The sequence below is a fragment of the Primulina eburnea genome, chromosome 1 (genome assembly GCF_022965805.1).
Source record: "Primulina eburnea isolate SZY01 chromosome 1, ASM2296580v1, whole genome shotgun sequence".
NCBI classification, from domain to species: Eukaryota; Viridiplantae; Streptophyta; class Magnoliopsida; order Lamiales; family Gesneriaceae; genus Primulina; species Primulina eburnea.
In genome coordinates, this window is record NC_133101.1 from 56,912,265 (window position 1) to 56,933,666 (window position 21,402).

A 21,402-nucleotide genomic window follows, 5' to 3' on the forward strand; every position below is an offset into this window, starting at 1 on the left:
CTAACCACCCTGCTTTCTGCTGAATTTTGAAAGTCTACGACAGTGTCTGCAGTGGGGAGTGAAAAGTAATGCAAGATCATCCTCAGCCTTCAGTGAAACAAAAAGGAATGAAAGTTGGTTTAAAATAAAACGCTCCAGATTTCATATTCCAATACCGTAGATCCATTAATTGTGGCTTCTTGTAAAATAATGCGTCAACGGTTCTTTCCATCCTGGTAACAGCCAAATCAACGAAAGGAAGGATAAAATGCAACTCCTGAATTGAAGCTTCAGCAAACAAAGATTATAGAAGTTCATATATTATTCACCAAAATGCGGGACTGACTCCGGATCACTCTACCTGACTTTAGTCAATCTGCGATGATCAATCTATCTAACGGTCATTCAAGCTTATACTATCATGCTAATGTAATAGTCGATACACTCTTTTGTCATTATTAAGTAATCTCTAACTAATATTTCAACCTTTTATTGTCTTGCAGATCAACAATGTTATGATACATCTATAAGCAGTAGATTTTTCAAACACGGCAAAAAAATTGAACCATATACACTAGATCAACCGCTGCCATTCTCATTTCCTTCATCTTCTCCATGGTGTATCTTCGCAATCTCAGCTTGAGTTTTCTCAAGAATCTGCCTCCTCTGCAATTCCAAATCTCTATGGAACTCCATCCTCATATTCTCCAGCTCTACCAATTGCTGCCTCTTACTATTCTCGATCCTTTCATAAATCTCACTGAACTTCAGAATAGAATCAGCAAGCAGTTTTACAGAAGCTCCACTTCGCCTGTATTTTGCAGTCTTCATTTTCTTGGGCGGAAGAAGGTTGTCCGATTCATGTTCCTCACCCTTGGAGGATTCTGAATTTCCAGGGCTATCCCTCATCTCATCCAACCCATTTGAGCGATTCAGATAAACTTTAGGGTTCATGAAAACATATTCTCCCGAGTCAACACCACAAGAAAGACCAGCTTGTTGTGCATGTGATGATAATAGCATATCCATCTTCTTGAAGTACACCCAATCACAAGTTGAGCCTTCACCCTCTCCCGACTTTATCTTCTCCTTTTTGTACTTCTTCTTCAACGTATCCAAACGATTCCGACACTGAGCATTGGTTCTTTCAATTTTTGACTCATGAGAAACCATGTCGGCAACTTCTTGCCACTCTTCAGAGCGTAGACTTTTTTTCCCCTGTTTGATAAACCTATCACCCCAAACATTAAGCAAGATAAAAGTCTCCTTTTCCGTCCATTCTGTAGGTGAATTACGTCCACCATGAGTTGGTTTTGGTACTCTAGGCGCAAATTCATAACTCGACAAGGTCTTTATCTTCCTTTTCTTTGGGTAATTCTGTAAGTTGTTATAATCATCGTCTTCGTGATCATCTTCGTCATTTTCATAATCATCTGGGTCGATCCTTTGAACACCATTCCCTCCATCAACATCATCCTCATTATCATTGTCATCTTCTTCTCCTTCACTATCTCTATTCTCCTCCTCATTATCATCATCGTCATTCTCAACAAACGGACGACCAGGAGAAGTGTTGACATTTTTGGTAGAAAATTTCTTATTTATTGCACCAAAAGCATTGGGATGATAGCTTGCTTCATCCTCATCATCCATCGTACTCCACAACCAAAGAAGCAACTATATAGTGCTGTAACAATAACTATTTTCTTGTTTTACAAAAAAAATAGTTCTTAGAGAACAAAACCCATACACGGGGCCAAGACAAATATTGTGTCTTCTACTTCAAGAAACACGATATTGCTTCTCTATGGAACACCTAAATATTCAGATCATTATCGTTAAAAGATATGACAAAATTTATTTTGATAGGTCTAACCGTACCTAAAAAGGATCCGAATCAGTGAGGGCAAAGCGAAAAAACCATAAAAAAATGTATGTGTAATTTTTCCATGTCCCATCAAAATTCTTGGATACGCCCGAGCTACCATTTAAGTATTTTTTGACAATAGGAACACCATAATATTTGTATCTTAAATGAAAAGTAAGTTTCTTTAGGATCTCAAACCACAAATCAGAGTGTTAATTTCAATGAAAAAATACTGTTTCATATTTATTTTCAATACAATAAAATAACTCATTAATGAAGTAGAACGTCATCCAAAACGCCTAGATCAGACTCAATAACCAATCACGCAAAATTTCCACAAATTGAAAACAAAAACATTTAAATTCTTACCTCATACAGCTCGATCATCCATCACGTGGTGTGATCACACACTCCAGATTATATTTTCTTATTACCACAGATAAGATTCCGACGCAGTCGAAAAGGCAATTATAAATTCAAAGAAATGGTTTTCGAAGAAATAGGATTGAGAATTCTCGTGGAATCCTACAAATTTCGGTGGAATCAAAGAGAAAATGAAAGAAAAATGTTTCCCTTGGCATCGGTTAACGGGGAATGTGAAGGGGCGGTCACTAACATGCGCTTGGGTAGCGCATACCGAGAAGCGCATCTCACCGGATTCGGGTCCACTCCAGCTGCAAGCATTAAGCATTACCGGCTTAGAGGTAGAACCGGCGTCGCATCAAATGTTTAATTTAAAAGCGGTTTTTTCCTTCTTAAAAATATATATTTAATCAAGTATTTAAATGGATTAATTAAGATATAATCTATTTAATTTATTTTAATTCTCGATTAAATATTTTAATTCTCGAAATTTCTATCAAGTAATAAAGGATAATGAACAGCAATAGCCACGACCCACAAGATCCGGAAATATTATCCATGAAAAATTGGCATAATTAAAAAAAGATTAAGTCTCTGATGAGATAATCTCACGAATCTTTACTGTGAGACGGATCAATTTTATCGATATTCACAATAAAAAATAATACTCTTAGTATAAAAAGTAATATTTTTTAATGGATAACCAAAATAAGATATTTGTCTCACTAAATACGACTCGTGAGACCGTCTCCCACAAGTTTTTATCTTGAAAAATTATTGAGTTCTTAAAATAAAATAATTATTGTTAGGATCGAATTAAAGTCTAGAGAAGGTACGAATAAATTCTTTTAATTTTTATTTCAAATTTGGACTACAACAGAACACATTGAGAAATATTATTAAGTTCAGTTCTATATAGAACGAAAAAAACTTAACATAATCTTCTAAAAAAATTGATTAAAAAATTTGTTAAACATTTCAAAAGATATACAAGTTCACATAATAAAAGCAGTTCGTTTGAAACATGTTATGAGACACTTTGTATGCAATATTTTAGTATTTGAAATAATAAATAAAATGCTTCAACAATACATCTCAAAACAACAACAATAAGTAAATTAAATTCAGTAAAATAATGATGCACGAATTTGTTTATGTATAAATGATTAAATTTGCAGAATGTATAATGTCTCTTTTTCTGATGCTATAATACAATATTTTAATATCTTTATGTGAAGACTATCACTCATCGATTATTTGAATCTTAACTCTCATATATGTGTGCATGTGTGTGTGTGTGAGTGACTTTGTGGGTAAAGATTTAGTCATTTACAATAAATATCTCAAATTTATTTTTATATATTGTGTTTGCTCTGATTTTAGCTAGTTTTCTTCAATTCATTTACACATGCTTTGGATCGCCATCAAAGCTTGTTATTTGAACTAAAAACATTGTATTTATGACCTCCGAGAATGATTTTGATGTTAATTATAAGAATATGATCGTTTTGAAAATTTAAGCAATGTTTTACATCAAATCAAAGTCTAGAGAAGGTACGAATAAATTCTTTTAATTTTTATTTCAAATTTGGGCTACAACAGAACGCATTGAGAAATTATATTAAGTTCAGTTATATGTAGAACGAAAAAAACTTAACATAATCTTCTAAAAAAATTGATTAAAAAATTTGTAAAACATTTCAAATACAAGTTGACATAACAAAAGCAGTTCGTTAGAAACATGTTATGAAACACTTTGTATGTAATATTTCAGTATTTGAAATAATAAATAAAATGCTTCAACAATACATCTCAAAACAATAACAATAAGTAAATTCAGTAAAATAATGATGCATGAATTTGAAATAAAAATATCTTAATGGTAAAACATAGAGAAAAAATATGTACTCAACAATATTTATACTTAACTAATTTTCATTTATTGAATTAACTAATTTTTTCAATCGAATTAGTTCGACGTACAACACACGTATATTTTTCTAGTTAACTTAAATTCCCACTTAAATCAACATATGAGGTGAAACTTATACAAAATATATGCAAAATCTAATTGAGAGACAATGATTTAAAAATATGTTATGCGAGAAAGGAGAAAATTTGCAATATTTCAATGAAAAATGGAGAATTAAATAATTTACAATTATAAGCTTTTGTTATGCGTTTTTTTTTAATTTAAATGTATATTTTCATCCGTACGCCTAGGAAAGAATTTGTTTTTTTAAAAAAAAACATTAAATGGTGTTGTGTAAACCAATTAAATTAAGCAAAAACTTGTGTGAGACGGTTTTACGGGTTATATTTGTGAGACGAATCTCTTATTTAGGTCACCCATGAAAAAGTATTATTTTTTATGATAAGAGTATTACTTTTTATTGTGAATATGGGTAGGGTTGACTCGTCTCACAGATTATGATCCGTGAGATGATCTCACATGAGACTCAATCATTAAATTAAGTTGCTTTGATTTGGTAGGCATGAAAATCATAAATCTCAATTTAAATCATTATTTAAAAGAACTTTTTTTTTGGCAAATTCGCTTTAAATCCTCAAACTCAAGTCTGAAACTTAAGTTTGTATTCATTTTGTGTCATAAAAATTAGTTTGCACTCCATGATCCATAAAAAATATTTATGCACTGTATGGATCTACATGCATTTTTTAGATGAAAATCAATATAAAATATTGAAAATATGATATTTGAGTACAAAACTTTCACATTTGCGTATAAAATACGACTTTATTAAAATAAGCATTTGCTACACAATTTTCGATATTTAAATATCATGTATTAATTGTTGGAATTTTGGTGCTTAATGAATGAAAATTAAGCAAATAAATCAATGTGTGTGATTTGGAAAAAATCGAAACGGAGAACGAAGCTTAATGAACGAATATTAAGTTCGGTGGTTCTGAATTAAACTCGAAACGAATTCATCAAATATTGAAAGAGTTTAAATCGAGTAGTCGGAATGTGTAAGGGACGGAAAAGAAAAAAAAATTGCTCGGTGAACAGTGCCTTGCGCGCGGCCGCGCGGGCATGCGCGCCGCGGCGCGCGCGCCTGTCGAGGCAGTGGCAGGCGCGCGGCCGCACGGGTCTGCGCGCAGCCGCGCACGCGCGCCTGCCGAGACAGTGGCAGGCGCGCGGCCGCGCGGCCGCAGCGTGCGAGCGGGCGTGCGCCCCTGCGCACACAGACGCGTCCCTTCGGATTTTTTTTCGAATTTTCTGATGTTTTTTTCATCTCCTTGGTATTGTTTGATGATTGTGATCAGTTACAATGGCCAAGGGACACTCCCTATAAATGAAAAATCATGTCTTTTCGTTTGAAAATAATGAAATGCATGATTATTCAAAATCAAAAACACTTTTACACATATACAAGCATAAGCATATTCTCCTTCTTCCTTTCTTCAACAAGAGAGAGTTCATCCATTTCTTTGTGAAAGAACTTAAATATTTGAGTGCTCATTATTCAAGTGTTGTAGTTGTATCTTGGAGAAGATTGCCACAAACTCTAGCACATTATGAGGGCAAATTCTTCTTAAGGACAAAGTGTTCAACACTTGCCTCTACAAAGTTCTATTCTTTGATTTTCTTCTTGCTTTTCCCTCATATTTGAATACCCCATACAACAATCTTAAGAAGAATTTTGATTTTTGATTATTTGCAAGAATATTTTCAATTGGCATCATCATCTACAACTCAACATACAACCATTACACAAGGAGAGAAACCGGAGAAATTTTCTGGTGCGGACTTCAAAAGATGGCAACAAAATATGCTATTCTATCTCACAACCTTGAGTTTGTCAAGGTTCTTGAAGGAGGATCCTCCCACCGTTGCTGAAAACGAGACAGACACCAACATGAGGGACCGCTTTGGATGCTTGGAACCAAAGTGATTTCTTGTGCAAGAACTACATCCTCAATGGGCTTGACAATGCATTGTACAATGTGTATTGTCAAGTCAAGACCGCCAAGGAACTTTGGGATATGCTTGATAAGAAATATAGGGCGGAGGATGCGGGCTTAAAGAAGTTTATTGTTGGGAAATTTTTGGACTTCAAGATGGTGGACTCAAAATTTGTTATGAGTCAAGTGCAAGAACTACAACTTATCTTGCACGAGATTCATGCGGAAGGAATGAGTCTAAGCGAGTCTTTCCAAGTCTACATGCATTTTTTAGATGAAAATCGATATAAAATATTGAAAATATGATATTTGAGTACAAAACTTTCACATTTGCGTATAAAATACGACTTTATTAAAATAAGCATTTGCTACACAATTTTCGATATTTAAATATCATGTATTAATTGTTGGAATTTTGGTGCTTAATGAATGAAAATTAAGCAAATAAATCAATGTGTGTGATTTGGAAAAAATCGAAACGGAGAACGAAGCTTAATGAACGAATATTAAGTTCGGTGGTTCTGAATTAAACTCGAAACGAATTCATCAAATATTGAAAGAGTTTAAATCGAGTAGTCGGAATGTGTAAGGGACGGAAAAGAAAAAAAAAATTGCTCGGTGAACAGTGCCTTGCGCGCGGCCGCGCGGGCATGCGCGCCGCGGCGCGCGCGCCTGTCGAGGCAGTGGCAGGCGCGCGGCCGCACGGGTCTGCGCGCAGCCGCGCACGCGCGCCTGCCGAGACAGTGGCAGGCGCGGCGCGCGGCCGCAGCGTGCGAGCGGGCGTGCGCCCCTGCGCACACAGACGCGTCCCTTCGGATTTTTTTTCGAATTTTCTGATGTTTTTTTCATCTACTTGGTATTGTTTGATGATTGTGATCAGTTACAATGGCCAAGGGACACTCCCTATAAATGAAAGATCATGTCTTTTCGTTTGAAAATAATGAAATGCATGATTATTCAAAATCAAAAACACTTTTACACATATACAAGCATAAGCATATTCTCCTTCTTCCTTTCTTCAACAAGAGAGAGTTCATCCATTTCTTTGTGAAAGAACTTAAATATTTGAGTGCTCATTATTCAAGTGTTGTAGTTGTATCTTGGAGAAGATTGCCACAAACTCTAGCACATTATGAGGGCAAATTCTTCTTAAGGACAAAGTGTTCAACACTTGCCTCTACAAAGTTCTATTCTTTGATTTTCTTCTTGCTTTTCCCTCATATTTGAATACCCCATACAACAATCTTAAGAAGAATTTTGATTTTTGATTATTTGCAAGAATATTTTCAATGGCATCATCATCTACAACTCAACATACAACCATTGCACAAGGAGAGAAACCGGAGAAATTTTCTGGTGCGGACTTCAAAAGATGGCAACAAAATATGCTATTCTATCTCACAACCTTGAGTTTGTCAAGGTTCTTGAAGGAGGATCCTCCCACCGTTGCTGAAAACGAGACAGACACCAACATGAGGACCGCTTTGGATGCTTGGAACCAAAGTGATTTCTTGTGCAAGAACTACATCCTCAATGGGCTTGACAATGCATTGTACAATGTGTATTGTCAAGTCAAGACCGCCAAGGAACTTTGGGATATGCTTGATAAGAAATATAGGGCGGAGGATGCGGGCTTAAAGAAGTTTATTGTTGGGAAATTTTTGGACTTCAAGATGGTGGACTCAAAATCTGTTATGAGTCAAGTGCAAGAACTACAACTTATCTTGCACGAGATTCATGCGGAAGGAATGAGTCTAAGCGAGTCTTTCCAAGTCGCTGCCATGATCGAGAAACTCCCTCCGTTTTGGAAGGATTTCAAGAATACTTAAAGTACAAAAGAAAGGAGATGGGATTGGAGGATCTCATTGTGAGATTGAGAATAGAAGAGGACAACAAGAGCACCGAAGCCAAGGCAAGTAAGATGGCACCAAAGGTGAACATTGTTGAAGCGAGTTTCAAGGGGAAGAAAATGAAGTTTGAGAAGCAACCACAGCAAGGCCAACAAACACCAAACAAGAAGAAGTTCAAAGGCACTTGTTACAACTGCAGAAAACCGAATCACATGGCTAAGGATTGTAGGAAGCCAAAGAAGGGAAATCCTCAAGCCAACGTAGCTCAAGAAAGGTCGGTACCATTTGATTTTTTTGAACTTAATTTATCTGCAGTTATTTTGGAAGCAAATTTGGTGGAAAACTCCAATGAGTGGTGGGTTGATACGGGAGCAACTCGACACATATGCTCCAACAAGGGGATGTTCTCCACATACACTCCATCGACCGGGAGAAAACTATACATGGGGAACTCCGCTACATCTGAGGTGGTGGGCACCGGAAATGTCGTACTGAAGATGACATCGGGTTTGCAAGTAACCCTTGTTGATGTACTTCATGTACCGGACATAAGAAAGAACCTCGTGTCGGGGTCTCTGTTGGTCAAACATTGGTTTAGACTAGTATTTGAGTCTAACAAGGTTGTATTGACAAAGAATTGTCATTTTATTGGAAAAGGATATCTCGATGAGAACCTTTTCAAGTTGAATGTAATGGCTTTAAGCCAAAATGTTGTTGAAAGTAATAAAGGAAAAAGTTCTATTTACTTGCTTGAGTGTTCACATTTATGGCATGTTCGTTTAGGACACGTAAATTTTAATACCTTGCAACGTTTAATGAAACTTGAATTATTGCCTAAATACAACGTCGATCCAACACAAAAATGCGAGATATGTGTTGAAGCAAAAATGACCAAAGCGCCTTACCACTCGATTGAAAGATGTACAACTCCTCTAGAACTAATACACACCGATCTTGGTGATTTAAAGTTTGTGCAAACTAGAGGAGGAAAAAGATACTACGTGACATTCATTGATGATAATACAATGTACTGTTACGTATATCTTTTGAGGTCAAAAGATGAAGCTCTTGAAGCATTCAAATGTTATAAGACCGAAGTTGAGAATCAACTAGGCAAACAAATAAAGAGAGTTCGAAGCGATAGAGGGGGCGAATACGGAGCACCGTTTGATGAATTCTGCACATCTGTGGGTATAATTCATGAAACGACTGCTCCTTATTCACCACAATCGAATGGCATGGCCGAAAGAAAGAATCGAACTCTAAAAGATATGATGAATGCTATGTTAATAAGTTCAGGACTACCCCAAAACTTGTGGGGGGAAGCAATACTATCGACTAATCACATCCTGAACAAGATACCCCACAAGAAAAATGACAAGTCACCTTATGAATTGTGGAAAGGTCACAAACCTTCCTACAAGTACCTTAAAGTGTGGGGGTGTCTAGTTAAGGTTGAAATACCAAAGCCTAAACAAGAGCGGATTAGACCAAAGACGGTCGACTGCATATTCATTGGGTATGCACATAATAGTAGTGCCTATAGATTTATAGTGCACAAACCTGAAAATGCAGAAATGAATACGAACATGACAATTGAGTCACGAAATGCAGTATTTTTTGAAAATATATTTCCTTGTAAAGAGAGGAAAGAAAATGGTTCTAGCAAGAGAAAACTTGATACGGAGAATGAAGGTCAAGTACCTACACATGGTCCAACTCTAAATGAAAATGCTATATCATTGGAAAGCTCTTCAAAGGAGCAAGAGCCAAGAAGAAGCAAAAGGGTTAGAATCTCAAAGTCCTTTGGTCCAGACTTCCATACTTTTATGTTGGAGAATGAACCAGAGAACATACAAGATGTTATGGCTAGCCCTGAAGCTCCTTATTGGAAAGAAGCCATCAACTCTGAAATGGATTCTATTTTGCAAACCCATACTTGGGAACTAGTGGATCTTCCACCAGGTACCAAGCCATTGGGATGCAAATGGATATTGAAAAAGAAAATGAGAGTTGATGGAAGTATTGAAAAATACAAAGCCAGGCTTGTGGCCAAAGGCTATAGACAAAGAGAAGGTCATGATTTCTTCGACACGTATTCACCAGTTTCAAGAATAACATCCATTCGCTGTGCTCATTGTTATTGCAGCTTTGCATAACCTTGAGATACATCAAATGGATGTCAAAACGGCATTCTTAAATGGTGAACTTGAAGAAGAAATATATATGGAGCAACCTGAAGGCTTCATAGTTAAAGGACAAGAAAGAAAGGTCTGTCGTTTAATTAAGTCGCTATACGGACTTAAACAAGCGCCCAAGCAGTGGCACGAAAAATTTGACAAAGTAGTATTGTCAAATGAATTTAAGATTAATGAGTGTGACAAATGTGTTTACATTAAAGGCACTCGAGAATCTTATGTGATGATATGTCTATATGTGGATGACATGCTAATAATGGGGAATAGCCAAGAGTTGATTAAGGGCACAAAGAAAATGTTGACAAAACATTTTGATATGAAAGATATGGGTATTGCTGATGTAATTCTAGGGATTAAAATCTTTAGAACTCCAGAAGCAATAGTCTTATATCAGTCTCATTATGTAGAAACAGTGTTGAAGAAGTTCAACGCTTATGACTATACCCCAGTAAAAACGCCTTTAGACGTGAATGTCCATTTGGCGAAGAATCGTGGAGAACCAGTTTCCCAACTGGAATACTCCAGAATAATTGGAAGCCTTATGTACATCACAAATTGTACTAGACCAGACATTGCTTGTGCGGTTAACAAGTTAAGTCGGTTTACAAGTAATCCTAGTGATGCACATTGGAAGGCATTGACAAGGGTGCTTAGATATTTAAAGCACACCTCAGAATATGGACTACATTTCACAAGGTATCCAGAAGTACTTGAAGGATACTGTGATGCAAATTGGATTTCTGATACCAATGACTCTAAATCCACCAGTGGCTATGTATTTAGCATTGGTGGAGGAGCAGTCTCTTGGAAGTCATCGAAACAAACTTGCATTGCGAGGTCTACTATGGAATCAGAGTTCATAGCGCTAGATAAAGCTGCAGAAGAAGCTGAATGGCTTCGCAACTTTCTAGAGGACATTCCATATTGGACAAGTCCAGTGCCAGCAATCATGATACATTGCGACAGTCAGTCGGCAATTGCAAGGGCACACAACAGTATGTATAATGGCAATTCTCGACACATTCGTCGAAAACATAATACTGTGCGACAGTTGATCTCTAATGGAGTTATATCTGTTGATTATATTAAATCAAAGGATAACTTAGCGGATCCGCTTACAAAAGCATTAAATAGAGATCAAATGTACTGTCTATCAAGAGGAATGGGTTTAAAACCTACCAAATAAAGTTTTCATAGTGGCAACCCAACCTTGTAGATTGGAGATCCCAAGATCTTGGTTCAACGGGACTACTAAATTATGAAAACTTGTGGAATCACTCCTCATTCCTAAGACGATGAGTGAAGTTGCCTACAAAGGTAGTGAGGTTAAGTATTGTACTTTTAATGATTATGTGGCTTGCAAAAGCGGGGTAAGTAGGATACCCTTTTACAAGGAGATCACCTATGTACGTGTGAGGACGGACCGCCTCGATGAAACACGTATGAAGCCAAGAAGTGTTCCATGGCCAAAACTGAAACGTCTCATGTTCTTGTGTTTAAAATGTACTAATTTTTTTTTTTTTTCGGTCCTTGAAAAATATTTTAATAAAAATATTTTTGTCCATGATCTAGAACATTCGCTAGCTAGCATTTAAAAATCAATTGCAATCGTCATAAAATAAAATAATCGCATGAGTTACCAAACCTAAATAGCAATAATCGTGAAACGCATTTTCCTCTCCAAAACCACTCTAAAGCATAAATAAATGGTTTTAAAAATCTTTTAACGTGAAATCATAATCCATAATCATGAGTGTGGAAAAATAGTAGAAGCGTTGGTCCTCGGGTTGTGTGCACCTTCAGTCCAGTCATCCCATGCGTCAAGCCCTCCCTCAACCTCACCATGCATCCATCACACCTAGTGAGTCTAAAGACTCAACACACCAAATCTTTGTAACGAGTAATAGATATAAAATCACATGCAACAGTGAAAATACTTGTACTTAAAATATCATTTCATGAAAATGCATAAACTTGAGCATGAACATTTTCGTAAATATTTTCATGAAATGCATAATCATGAACCTGAACCTTTACCTTTTTCCTTGATCATAACATGACATGATAACATGATATAATAACATGACGTGATTCTTTTCATGATCGTAACATTATCTTTTTCTTGATTGAATCCAGATCGTTAATTGTGACTTTCCTGACGTGACATGACATGACATGACATGACGATGGTACCATCTACATGAAACCACAGTACTGGGCGGCGGGGACATCAGCGACACAAGATCGTCAACTGAGCATTGGCCTATTCTTGATCATAACCTCAAATCCTGAATTCCTCATAGTCACAATTACTTCACTTTCATCAATGTTTCCATGTTTTCATCACCGTATAAAATCATGCATGAATATATTTTCTTTTGAAACCAAGCATGCACCATGTATTTTAAATGTCAACTTTAATCATAAAATTTCATGGACATTTAAAATAAATCATAAATAAATCATGAACATCTCGTAAACATTTAAACATGAACATAATATCATAAAAACAACATTTAGGGCACTGCCATGACCTTTACTAATTTTTAGGTGTAAAATGACTGTTTTACCCCTAGTCGTGACATTTTACGTTTCTGACTTTTTCCTTGATTTCTTGACTTCAACATGTCTTGAATAATTATTTAAGCTTACATATAATTTTCTCATATTTTTATTTGGCTTAAATCGAGGACTTTTTAATTTAATCTTGAAACGTGACGCATTAATGCGTTTAAATCCCGAATTAACCCAAACCTTAGCATAAAATTCCCAAATTAGAAATTTGGACTTATAATAATTATTTAAGCTTAAATATAATTTTTCATGATTTTATGAAGCATAAAACTAGACTTTTCGCTTAATTCGTTCGTTAGCGTTTCATGCGGCGATTAAATCCCGAATAAATCCAAAACTCGTTATTTTGACCCCAAATTTTAAACAAAGCATTTTTAAGATTTATTCTACCTTTCCAAGTCATGAACCGCACCCGTGAACCCATGGAATCAAATTTAGCTTTTTTAATTTTCGTTTTGACACCTTATCGAACGCACCGAGCCATCTCCTAATTTACTCGAGCCACGCCCGAGCCACCTCGAACCAAAAGTTAGCCAACCCGTCTAGGGACCCTACTGTGTAAGCCCAGCCCGAGAAACAAGCCCTGGCACAACTTAAAGCTTGCTGGAAATCGGCCCAAAGTTCTGGACTTGTGTGAACCTCCCATGAACCGTATATACTCCTACCTAGTCTAGGACTTCTACCAGCCCTTAACCAACGACCACCCATGACCCTAACCTTCCCTGGACCACGCCCAGACCAAGCCCAGACCTAGCCCAGCCCCTGAACCCTCGCGTGAGCCACCTGGATCAGAAGGCAGCACCGCGCGTAACTTGCTTCTCTCACGTTTTACCTGCTTGCTTGTGCCAGCAGTGATTACAGTCACTCCAGCTCCTGCCCCAACCATGGACCACCCTCCTTAGACCCTAAAGGACCCACCTGGCTCGCCCCCAGGCCAGCCGCGAGCCCCCTTATCTCAGCCATATCAGAACCTGCGCTATTTCCCTTCCACTACTCGGGTGGGAGTCCTAGCTTGCTAGGACTCAACCCAGCCCTCTTGGCTCGAGTCCTAGCGTGGCTAGGACTCTACCCTGACCCAATACATCCCCTGGCCGAGCCCTGGCTCAAGCCAAGACCATGCCAGCCTCTCCCTCATGAAACCCGATCACCCCAAACTCCTTGACAGAAATTCTCGGTTTCTGCTTGTTCTTATTTCCTGTTGTCTTAGCCGTGAGTTATGTGGGTGTGTGGGACTTCAATTCCTATAAAAGCTTTACTGAAACATGCTTAGACATCATGGCAGCCCCCTAAAACATGCAAGACATGAATCGACACAAGAAAACGTTAGTTCGTAGCATGTATACGTAAAAACCGAATTTTCCGAAATAAAGTTTCATGTTCCTCGTGCATCCATAATTTAAATAAATACTATGATGTAATGGATGAGAAAAGGAAGATATTGGCGTGCCTTTGCGTCGTAAACGCACGAAATACCGACGACGACGAAGAACGGAAAGATCCGAGGCTAGTTTCCCTCAAAACTTTGAAAGAAAAGTTGTTGCTTCTCACGGCCGAAGCCTGCTGTTACCGCCGAGGAAAGCTCTTGTTTTAGTAAATTTGAGCGGCGTGACAATTGTGTGCTTAGCTTAGGGTTTTTAATTCCTTTTTGTATACTAAACAAGTTTAATTAATAGGCTTGGGGCCTATTAACTCATAATTAAGCCCACTAGTGCAAGCTAGGCATTAATTAAACTCATAAATTTTAGAAAAGACGTTTTCATAAAGATATTTAGTGAATTAAATAGCCGGACTGCTTAAAAGATCGAATTTTAGTTGAAAATCCATTTCTTTGATTTCAAAAATATGAGAAAATTATCACCCTTAAATTAAATAATTAAAATTAATTATTTAATAAAACATTTTTCAGCCTTTGGTCTCCGCTCCTCGGTCGTCACTTGAATACCCTTTTGCAAATACAGTTTAATGCAACTATGCAGAAAATATATTTTAAATATGTCAAAATGCACCACATAAATAATTCGTGCGATAAAAACATTTAATTAAAATACAAGAGAATTTAATAATTGCATGCACATGGTTTACGTGAACTTTAAATTTTCGGGGCGTTACAAAAACGGACACAACCGATAACACAAAATGGAAATGGAAGAAAGGTATTCATGTGGGTACAGTTGTCAGGGTTTACATGAACCGCCAAGAAGTTCAAGACATCACGTTCACTTCGTGGCCTAGTAAATCCGATTGTATTCCACTAGGGCAGGTTCAAAGCCAAAAGCTACCTCTCCTGATGTGATAATTTTTCGTATATACTCTCTCTTATGCATCACGAGCATTCATGCATTAATTTCATTCATGTGGGGGATTGTTGGAATTTTGCTGCTTAATGAATGAAAATTAAGCAAATAAATCAATGTGTTTGATTTGGAAAAATTCGAAACGGAGAACGAAGCTTAATGAACGAATATTAAGTTCGGTGGTTCTGAATTAAACTCGAAACGAATTCATCAAATGTTGAAAGAGTTTAAATCGAGTAGTCGGAACGTGTAAGGGACGGAAAAGAAAAAAAAATTGCTCGGTGAACAGTGCCTTGCGCGCGGCCGCGCGGGCATGCATGCAGCCGCGCGCACGCCTGCCGAGATTGTGGCAGGCGCGCGGCCGCGCGTGTCTGCGCGCAGCCGCCCGCGCCTGCCGAGAGCGCTCGGCAGCGTGCGAGCGGGCGTGCGCCCCTGCGCACACAGACGCGTCCCTTTGGATTTTTTTTCGAATTTTCTGATGTTTTTTATATCTCCTTGGCATTGTTTGATGATTGTGATCAGTTACAATGGCCAAGGGACACTCCCTATGAATGAAAGATCATGTCTTTTCGTTTGAAAATAATTAAATGCATGATTATTCAAAATCAAAAACACTTTTACACATATACAAGCATAAGCATATTCTCCTTCTTCCTTTCTTCAACAAGAGAGAGTTCATCCATTTCTTTGTGAAAGAACTTGAATATTTGAGTGCTCATTATTCAAGTGTTGTAGTTGTATCTTGGAGAAGATTGCCACAAACTCTAGCACATTGTGATGGCAAATATTTCTTAAGGACAAAGTGTTCAACACTTGCCTCTACAAAGTTCTATTCTTTGATTTTCTTCTTACTTTTCCCTCTTATTTGAATACCTCATAAAACATTAATGTCAATGTGAAATATTTGAAACTCAAATATAATATATTAGTATCATATTTTCAATTTTTGTACAGATCTTCCTCTATGAAAAGAAAATGTTTCATTAATATCAATACATGTACTCAAAAATCATATATTCGTACTAAATCTGAAATAAATTGTAGTCAAATATCATATATTAATATCATATTTTGTATTGATTTTCATCTGAAACGTATTTTAGTACTCAAAAATCATACATTAGTATCCGACCTGAAAAAGTAGATGCTCATATGTCATATATGAATATTATATTTTCAATATTTGCTACTGATTTTCATTTCAGAAAAGACACGTGGACTCAAAAAATATAACATTTTTTTGTGGATCAGATAATATAAAATATATATTTATTCTGATTAAGACTGAATGCAAACTTAAATTTAGATATTTAATACAAACTTACCATTTGTTCACCTCTTTTTCTTGACATGACTTATCCATTTTAAGTCAAAAACCGCACAACATAGGAAAAATCTAGCACGTATTCTTCACACATAAGCCACGAGACAGAAAAAAAATCATTAATATATGGAACTCATTGAGTACAGTTCTTATCTTTTCTATTGCCAATGTTTTTAAATTTAGGCCGGAAGAACGATCAGACCGGTTTACCCATTTCTTTTAAAAAATTTATAAAAATTTCGATTTTTTTTTAAAAAAGTTTATTTATTATATATAAATTTATTTTTTTTTTTTGTTAAATATACGTGAATTTTGAACTTTATTAAAAATATTGTTTTTAACATTAATAATATTAAACATTATTTCGATTTTTTTTTTTTAAATTTATATATATAATCATATTTTATAAATATGTTGTTTAGATTTTTAAACTTGGATAAATATAATTTTTTATTATTATATGCATATTTAAAATCTTTACTAATAATTTAAATACATTATATTATTATTTTATATAATATAACGATTTTCCGGTCCGACCAATGACCTGTTGAACCGTTTTTAATGTAAACCACTTCGATCATCGATTCAATTATAAAAACATTGTACAAACTACCTAGAGTTTGAGTTGAGTCAAATAATCTACTATATTTTGAATGGCAGGTCATGAGAGCAATTTCAATAGACAGAAAAGGAAAAAAAATGTTTCAGAAATCCATATCCTCTGTCAGATGACCGCAACAGCGAAAAGGCAGTCCGTGACAAGATTGTAGTTCCATTTGTCAAACATCTGCATCAAATTTAACGAAAAAAACTCAGTTAAACATGCAGGATTGGTTAGAATGGCATTTGACAAGTGCATAGATACAGGAGTGCATGGATCAGTAGAAGGTAACTGAATTATTCAACACTCTTCATCAATGTTCCCAAGCTGATTTGATATTAGATGTAGCTACATCTTTTTACATAAACTCATTGGCAAAAAGAAAGTACATGTTAGCTCATGACATTGTAATAGTCGAAGCTACAAACTGTAGAGTTACATGTGTATGGACTTCAATTGCAGGTCCAATTGATCTTTTATTAACTCGGCAGTACACACAATCCCTTAAAACACCATGGACACTCAGAGTTACTACCTTATGTGCAAATATGGGTTTCTCGAAGGAGGACAGTCAAAATTATGCTAGAAACTCGAATCAGTCAGAACAGTAGTCAACTATTTTTTCCTTGAATAATTATGTAAATTTCATTATTAAAAAAAACCATTTCTCAAATCCACGGAGCCTTTCGTATCATCATGGAGAAACTACAGAACTGAATTTAGCTAGGAGTTCCTCTAGCACATTAGAATTAGCATTCCTTTAAGTATTCATGATCTTCATCCAGATAATTAGGAGAATTGCTTTAGTTTTCGAAGTAACTAAACCGGTGATTGGAAAAGACAAACCTCGTCAGATGTTCCTTCCCCAAAACGTGTCATTAAAAAAAATAACTCAAGATCATCAAAACCAGTTCTCAACAAAATAAATAAAAATCAGTTTATTCATTAGCAATTGTTGGTAATAGTGAACTTTTATTCTTCTTTTGGCTGTGATCCCGCACACAAAGAATGTAACAGGAAAATAAGAAAAGAGAACCCGGATAATTAAACTAAGTCTATATAATGTAAGAAGTTCAAACATTTGACTATTTGAGGTCCTATTTTTAAGGCATGATAAAGTTCGAAGAAAAAAATACAAAAAGACAAGTGTTGTGTGGACTAAAGAACCTACATGAGGGAGAAAGTGGTCGTAACAATAGAAGCTGTTTTGACCAAAAATTGATCATCATAAGATAGTAACGAGTCAAAATAGAAAAGGGCTCACCTGAACGATATCTTGAAATAGGAATTTCCCGCAATTCTCGTCTCATGCACAAATATTCACTTAACAATGCCATTATTGCCAGGCTGGTGATGTTCACGACCCACCATGTCATTGATGACGGCCACCCACCATATAAAATGCATATGAAGAGGTGTGTGATATAAAGGGTAGCAGAAAAATCCAGGCATTTCTTAGCTCTCTCCACTAATAGAGCGAAAACCCAGCACTGCTTAAATAAAAAGCAGTTTGTCAGTGATGAAAATTTCAAAAATCCATCACAAGTCTAAACTATAGAAAAGTTCGGCACATAACATAAACATATCCAATAAACAATTGTGTTTTAAAGTGAATGTCAAAATCACGAACCTGACACAATGATACGATTGCAGAGCACCCGAAGAAGTTAAGTTAGGTAGTTAGAGTTTGAGTTAGTTGACAGTAGTAGTTACAATAGTTGAATATAAATAAGAGGAAGTAAAAAAGAAATAACTGTATATTCTTGTAATTCAAACTCTATTCTTGTTAATAAGATTCTCTCATTTTTACCCCAATCCTGTCTCTTCTTAATCTATTTCTTAGAGATTAGCGATCTAGAATTCGCTCATGCATCAGATAATCTCCGCAGAAAGTTACACACTCACACACACACACAAAATGCAGGCTTTCCAGGTGTGCAACACACAAAAATGTGCGACTAAACGCAACTCTTGGACTTCTAGAAAACTAGGGGATTGAATGAATCAAAAGGAAGCAAAATTTGAATGTTCTCGGTTTGCTTGAAGCAATAATCTACCTAAACTCTAATGGACGACAAATATTTAATAGAAACCAGAATATTTGAGGAATGAAATTGAATCAACATGACTTCATTACAGTAACATAAAGCAGCACAGCTACAAATGCTGAACAAATTGGCAAAAACACTATAGAATGTTCTGAAATTGCTACAGAATTATGCTCATGAATTTATAATTTATTTCCCATATCAAGATTCATACTACAACTCCAGACTGATCTATTAGGTGGCAAATCTGAACATGATGGATAACAAGGATAAAATTTAGGCTGAAATTTAGGCACAACACCACGAACCATAAACTAAATCCAACCTAAATGACTATAGATTAATGCAAAAAACAAAAAACATCCCACAATCATATCAAAGAAGTGTTAAAACAAACTCACCCAGCAATAGAGCTGAGAAGAATCGAAGAAATTATGCACCAACCAGTCACTGTAGAAGCATCAACCGTTGCATAATCAAAGAAATACACCAGACTCATCCTCGAAACCCGAGTACCAACAAGAATTGACAAAAATATTCCAAGTGTCAGATAGTGCAGGCTCTGAAGGCACACGATTTGGGCAACAATCAGCCATGGATCCCAAGCCACCGCACCATAGAACATGACTTTCAATTCAATTCACTTCCCCCTTTCTGTGATTTCTCAGATTAACAAACAAGATTCAACTATTCTTGATTTTTTTATCGGAACTCTGATTTTTTGTGGGTTTGGCGCTGAATCGAGGAGCAAAAAGAGAATCGCGTGGAGATCTTCCGTCACCAAGTTGAACTTAAATCAATTTAGTTTAAATTAATAATTAAAAAACTTAAATTCGGTAAAGCCCCAATCACCAGGCCCAATTCGCACATCTAAATTGTACACCGGCCCATGTTTTATTTTACTCAATTTTATTCAAAATATTCATAAATACTAGTAACCGTTGCACACACGTTGCGTGTGTCCTAAATACATGTGGCTAATATATTAAATATTCATGATATTACAACATAATGACGTCACAACATAAAGAAGAGAGTTTATTTTTCACGGTCGCTAGTTTGGAGAAGAAATAATATTATTTTTCACGTGAACAGTTTCCATATGACGGTGAATATAATATTATTTTTTTAAAAAAAATATAATATAAAAAATGAGAAAAGGTAAAATAGAAAAGAAAGTTAGTGTCCTCATAGAGCGGTTATTATCAGGGGCTCAAATATAATAAAATAGTAAATAATAAATATAAAAAATTAAAAATGGTAAAACAGGAAAGAAAGTTGGTGTTCTCGTAGAGCGGTTATTATTATGGCCTCATACTTAATATGATAGTATAGATTATTATATTTTTTAATATGTGTCTAAATAATTTTTTTTTTTATTCTCTCCTTATATTTTCTTTGGCTCATAATTATTTTTATTATATTTATACCATGTTTATTTATATCTCTACTATTTTATAAAAATTGAGCATTACAAACAAACTTAATTAATCCGATCTCGTTACACCAACATCATTTTGCAGAATTTATCTTTAGAGAATAATCTTTACATCCTAAAATTAATGGGTAAAATCGAAAAAATCGTACCCACCATCTCCACCAAATTCATGCTCACGTCTTTTCATCCACTATTCAACAATCTCATTGCTTCCACTTCACAGATATATTTATCTTTACATGACAATTACTCAACTTCGAATTTGTTTGCCTAATTTATACGTAAAATCTTTGTACACACATCCATGTATTTGGCGATTTTGAACGATTCGTTTTGCAGTTAAATTTTGATTTATCCTTCATAAAGCAGTTGGATCTAGTATCCATTTTGATGAGAAATATCGTGTTTGCTATGATGGACAGTTATTAGGTTTAGTCTTGGGTGAATTTTTTTTGTTAAAGTGATAGTTCCCCAAAATACTTGTTGTAACCCATGCTTGAAACACTATTCATCCACTCGAGCTTCTTAGCTATATGTCGAACTCGGAAAATTATTGACATGATTATTTTTTGAAACTACCTAAATTTTTTTATACAGAGTTTGTCCTTATTGACATGGTTATTTTTCGATTTTAAAAATTAAAATATTTTAGATTTTAAAATCCAAACCCATATTACAAATATCTGCTTTTGTTGTGCAGTACTACGAGTATCCCAAAACAATAAAAAAAATATAGGAAATAAATGTATCTTTGGGATTGAAATCCAAATTGTAATCACAGATATCTCACGTGATCCGTCTCGCAGATTCGTGAAATTGTCTCACAAGAGACTTACTATTCTTTATATTAACTCACGACCCACCGACGGTGAACATACAAAAAATAATCAATTTAATTTCGGATTTGCGTAAACAATCTCGAGTAGGCATTTT

General features: G+C 35.7%; 2 protein-coding genes across 3 annotated transcripts; both read right to left on the bottom strand.

Annotated features, from left to right (window-relative positions):
• Window positions 1-442: 442 nt before the first annotated feature.
• Window positions 443-2,562, bottom strand: LOC140832827 (trihelix transcription factor ENAP1-like). 2 transcript variants are annotated; one of them, XM_073197056.1, is made up of 2 exons: window positions 2,216-2,562; window positions 443-1,685 (listed from the first exon to the last, which is right to left on the bottom strand). In XM_073197056.1, the coding sequence occupies exon 2, from the start codon at window positions 1,630-1,632 to the stop codon at window positions 559-561; it is 1,074 nt and encodes a 357-aa protein (XP_073053157.1). In that variant the 5' UTR covers window positions 1,633-1,685; window positions 2,216-2,562; the 3' UTR covers window positions 443-558. The 2 variants fall into 2 exon arrangements, with proteins under 2 accessions (XP_073053157.1, XP_073053149.1); XM_073197048.1 differs by having other exon boundaries at window positions 443-1,795.
• Window positions 2,563-16,855: 14,293 nt separating this feature from the next.
• On the bottom strand, window positions 16,856-19,816 carry LOC140832843 (uncharacterized). Its single transcript, XM_073197086.1, is given in 4 exon segments — window positions 16,856-17,169; window positions 18,248-18,454; window positions 18,457-18,473; window positions 19,433-19,816. Coding segments are annotated over 4 exon segments (456 nt in total). The 5' UTR covers window positions 19,657-19,816; the 3' UTR covers window positions 16,856-17,161.
• Window positions 19,817-21,402: the final 1,586 nt, after the last annotated feature.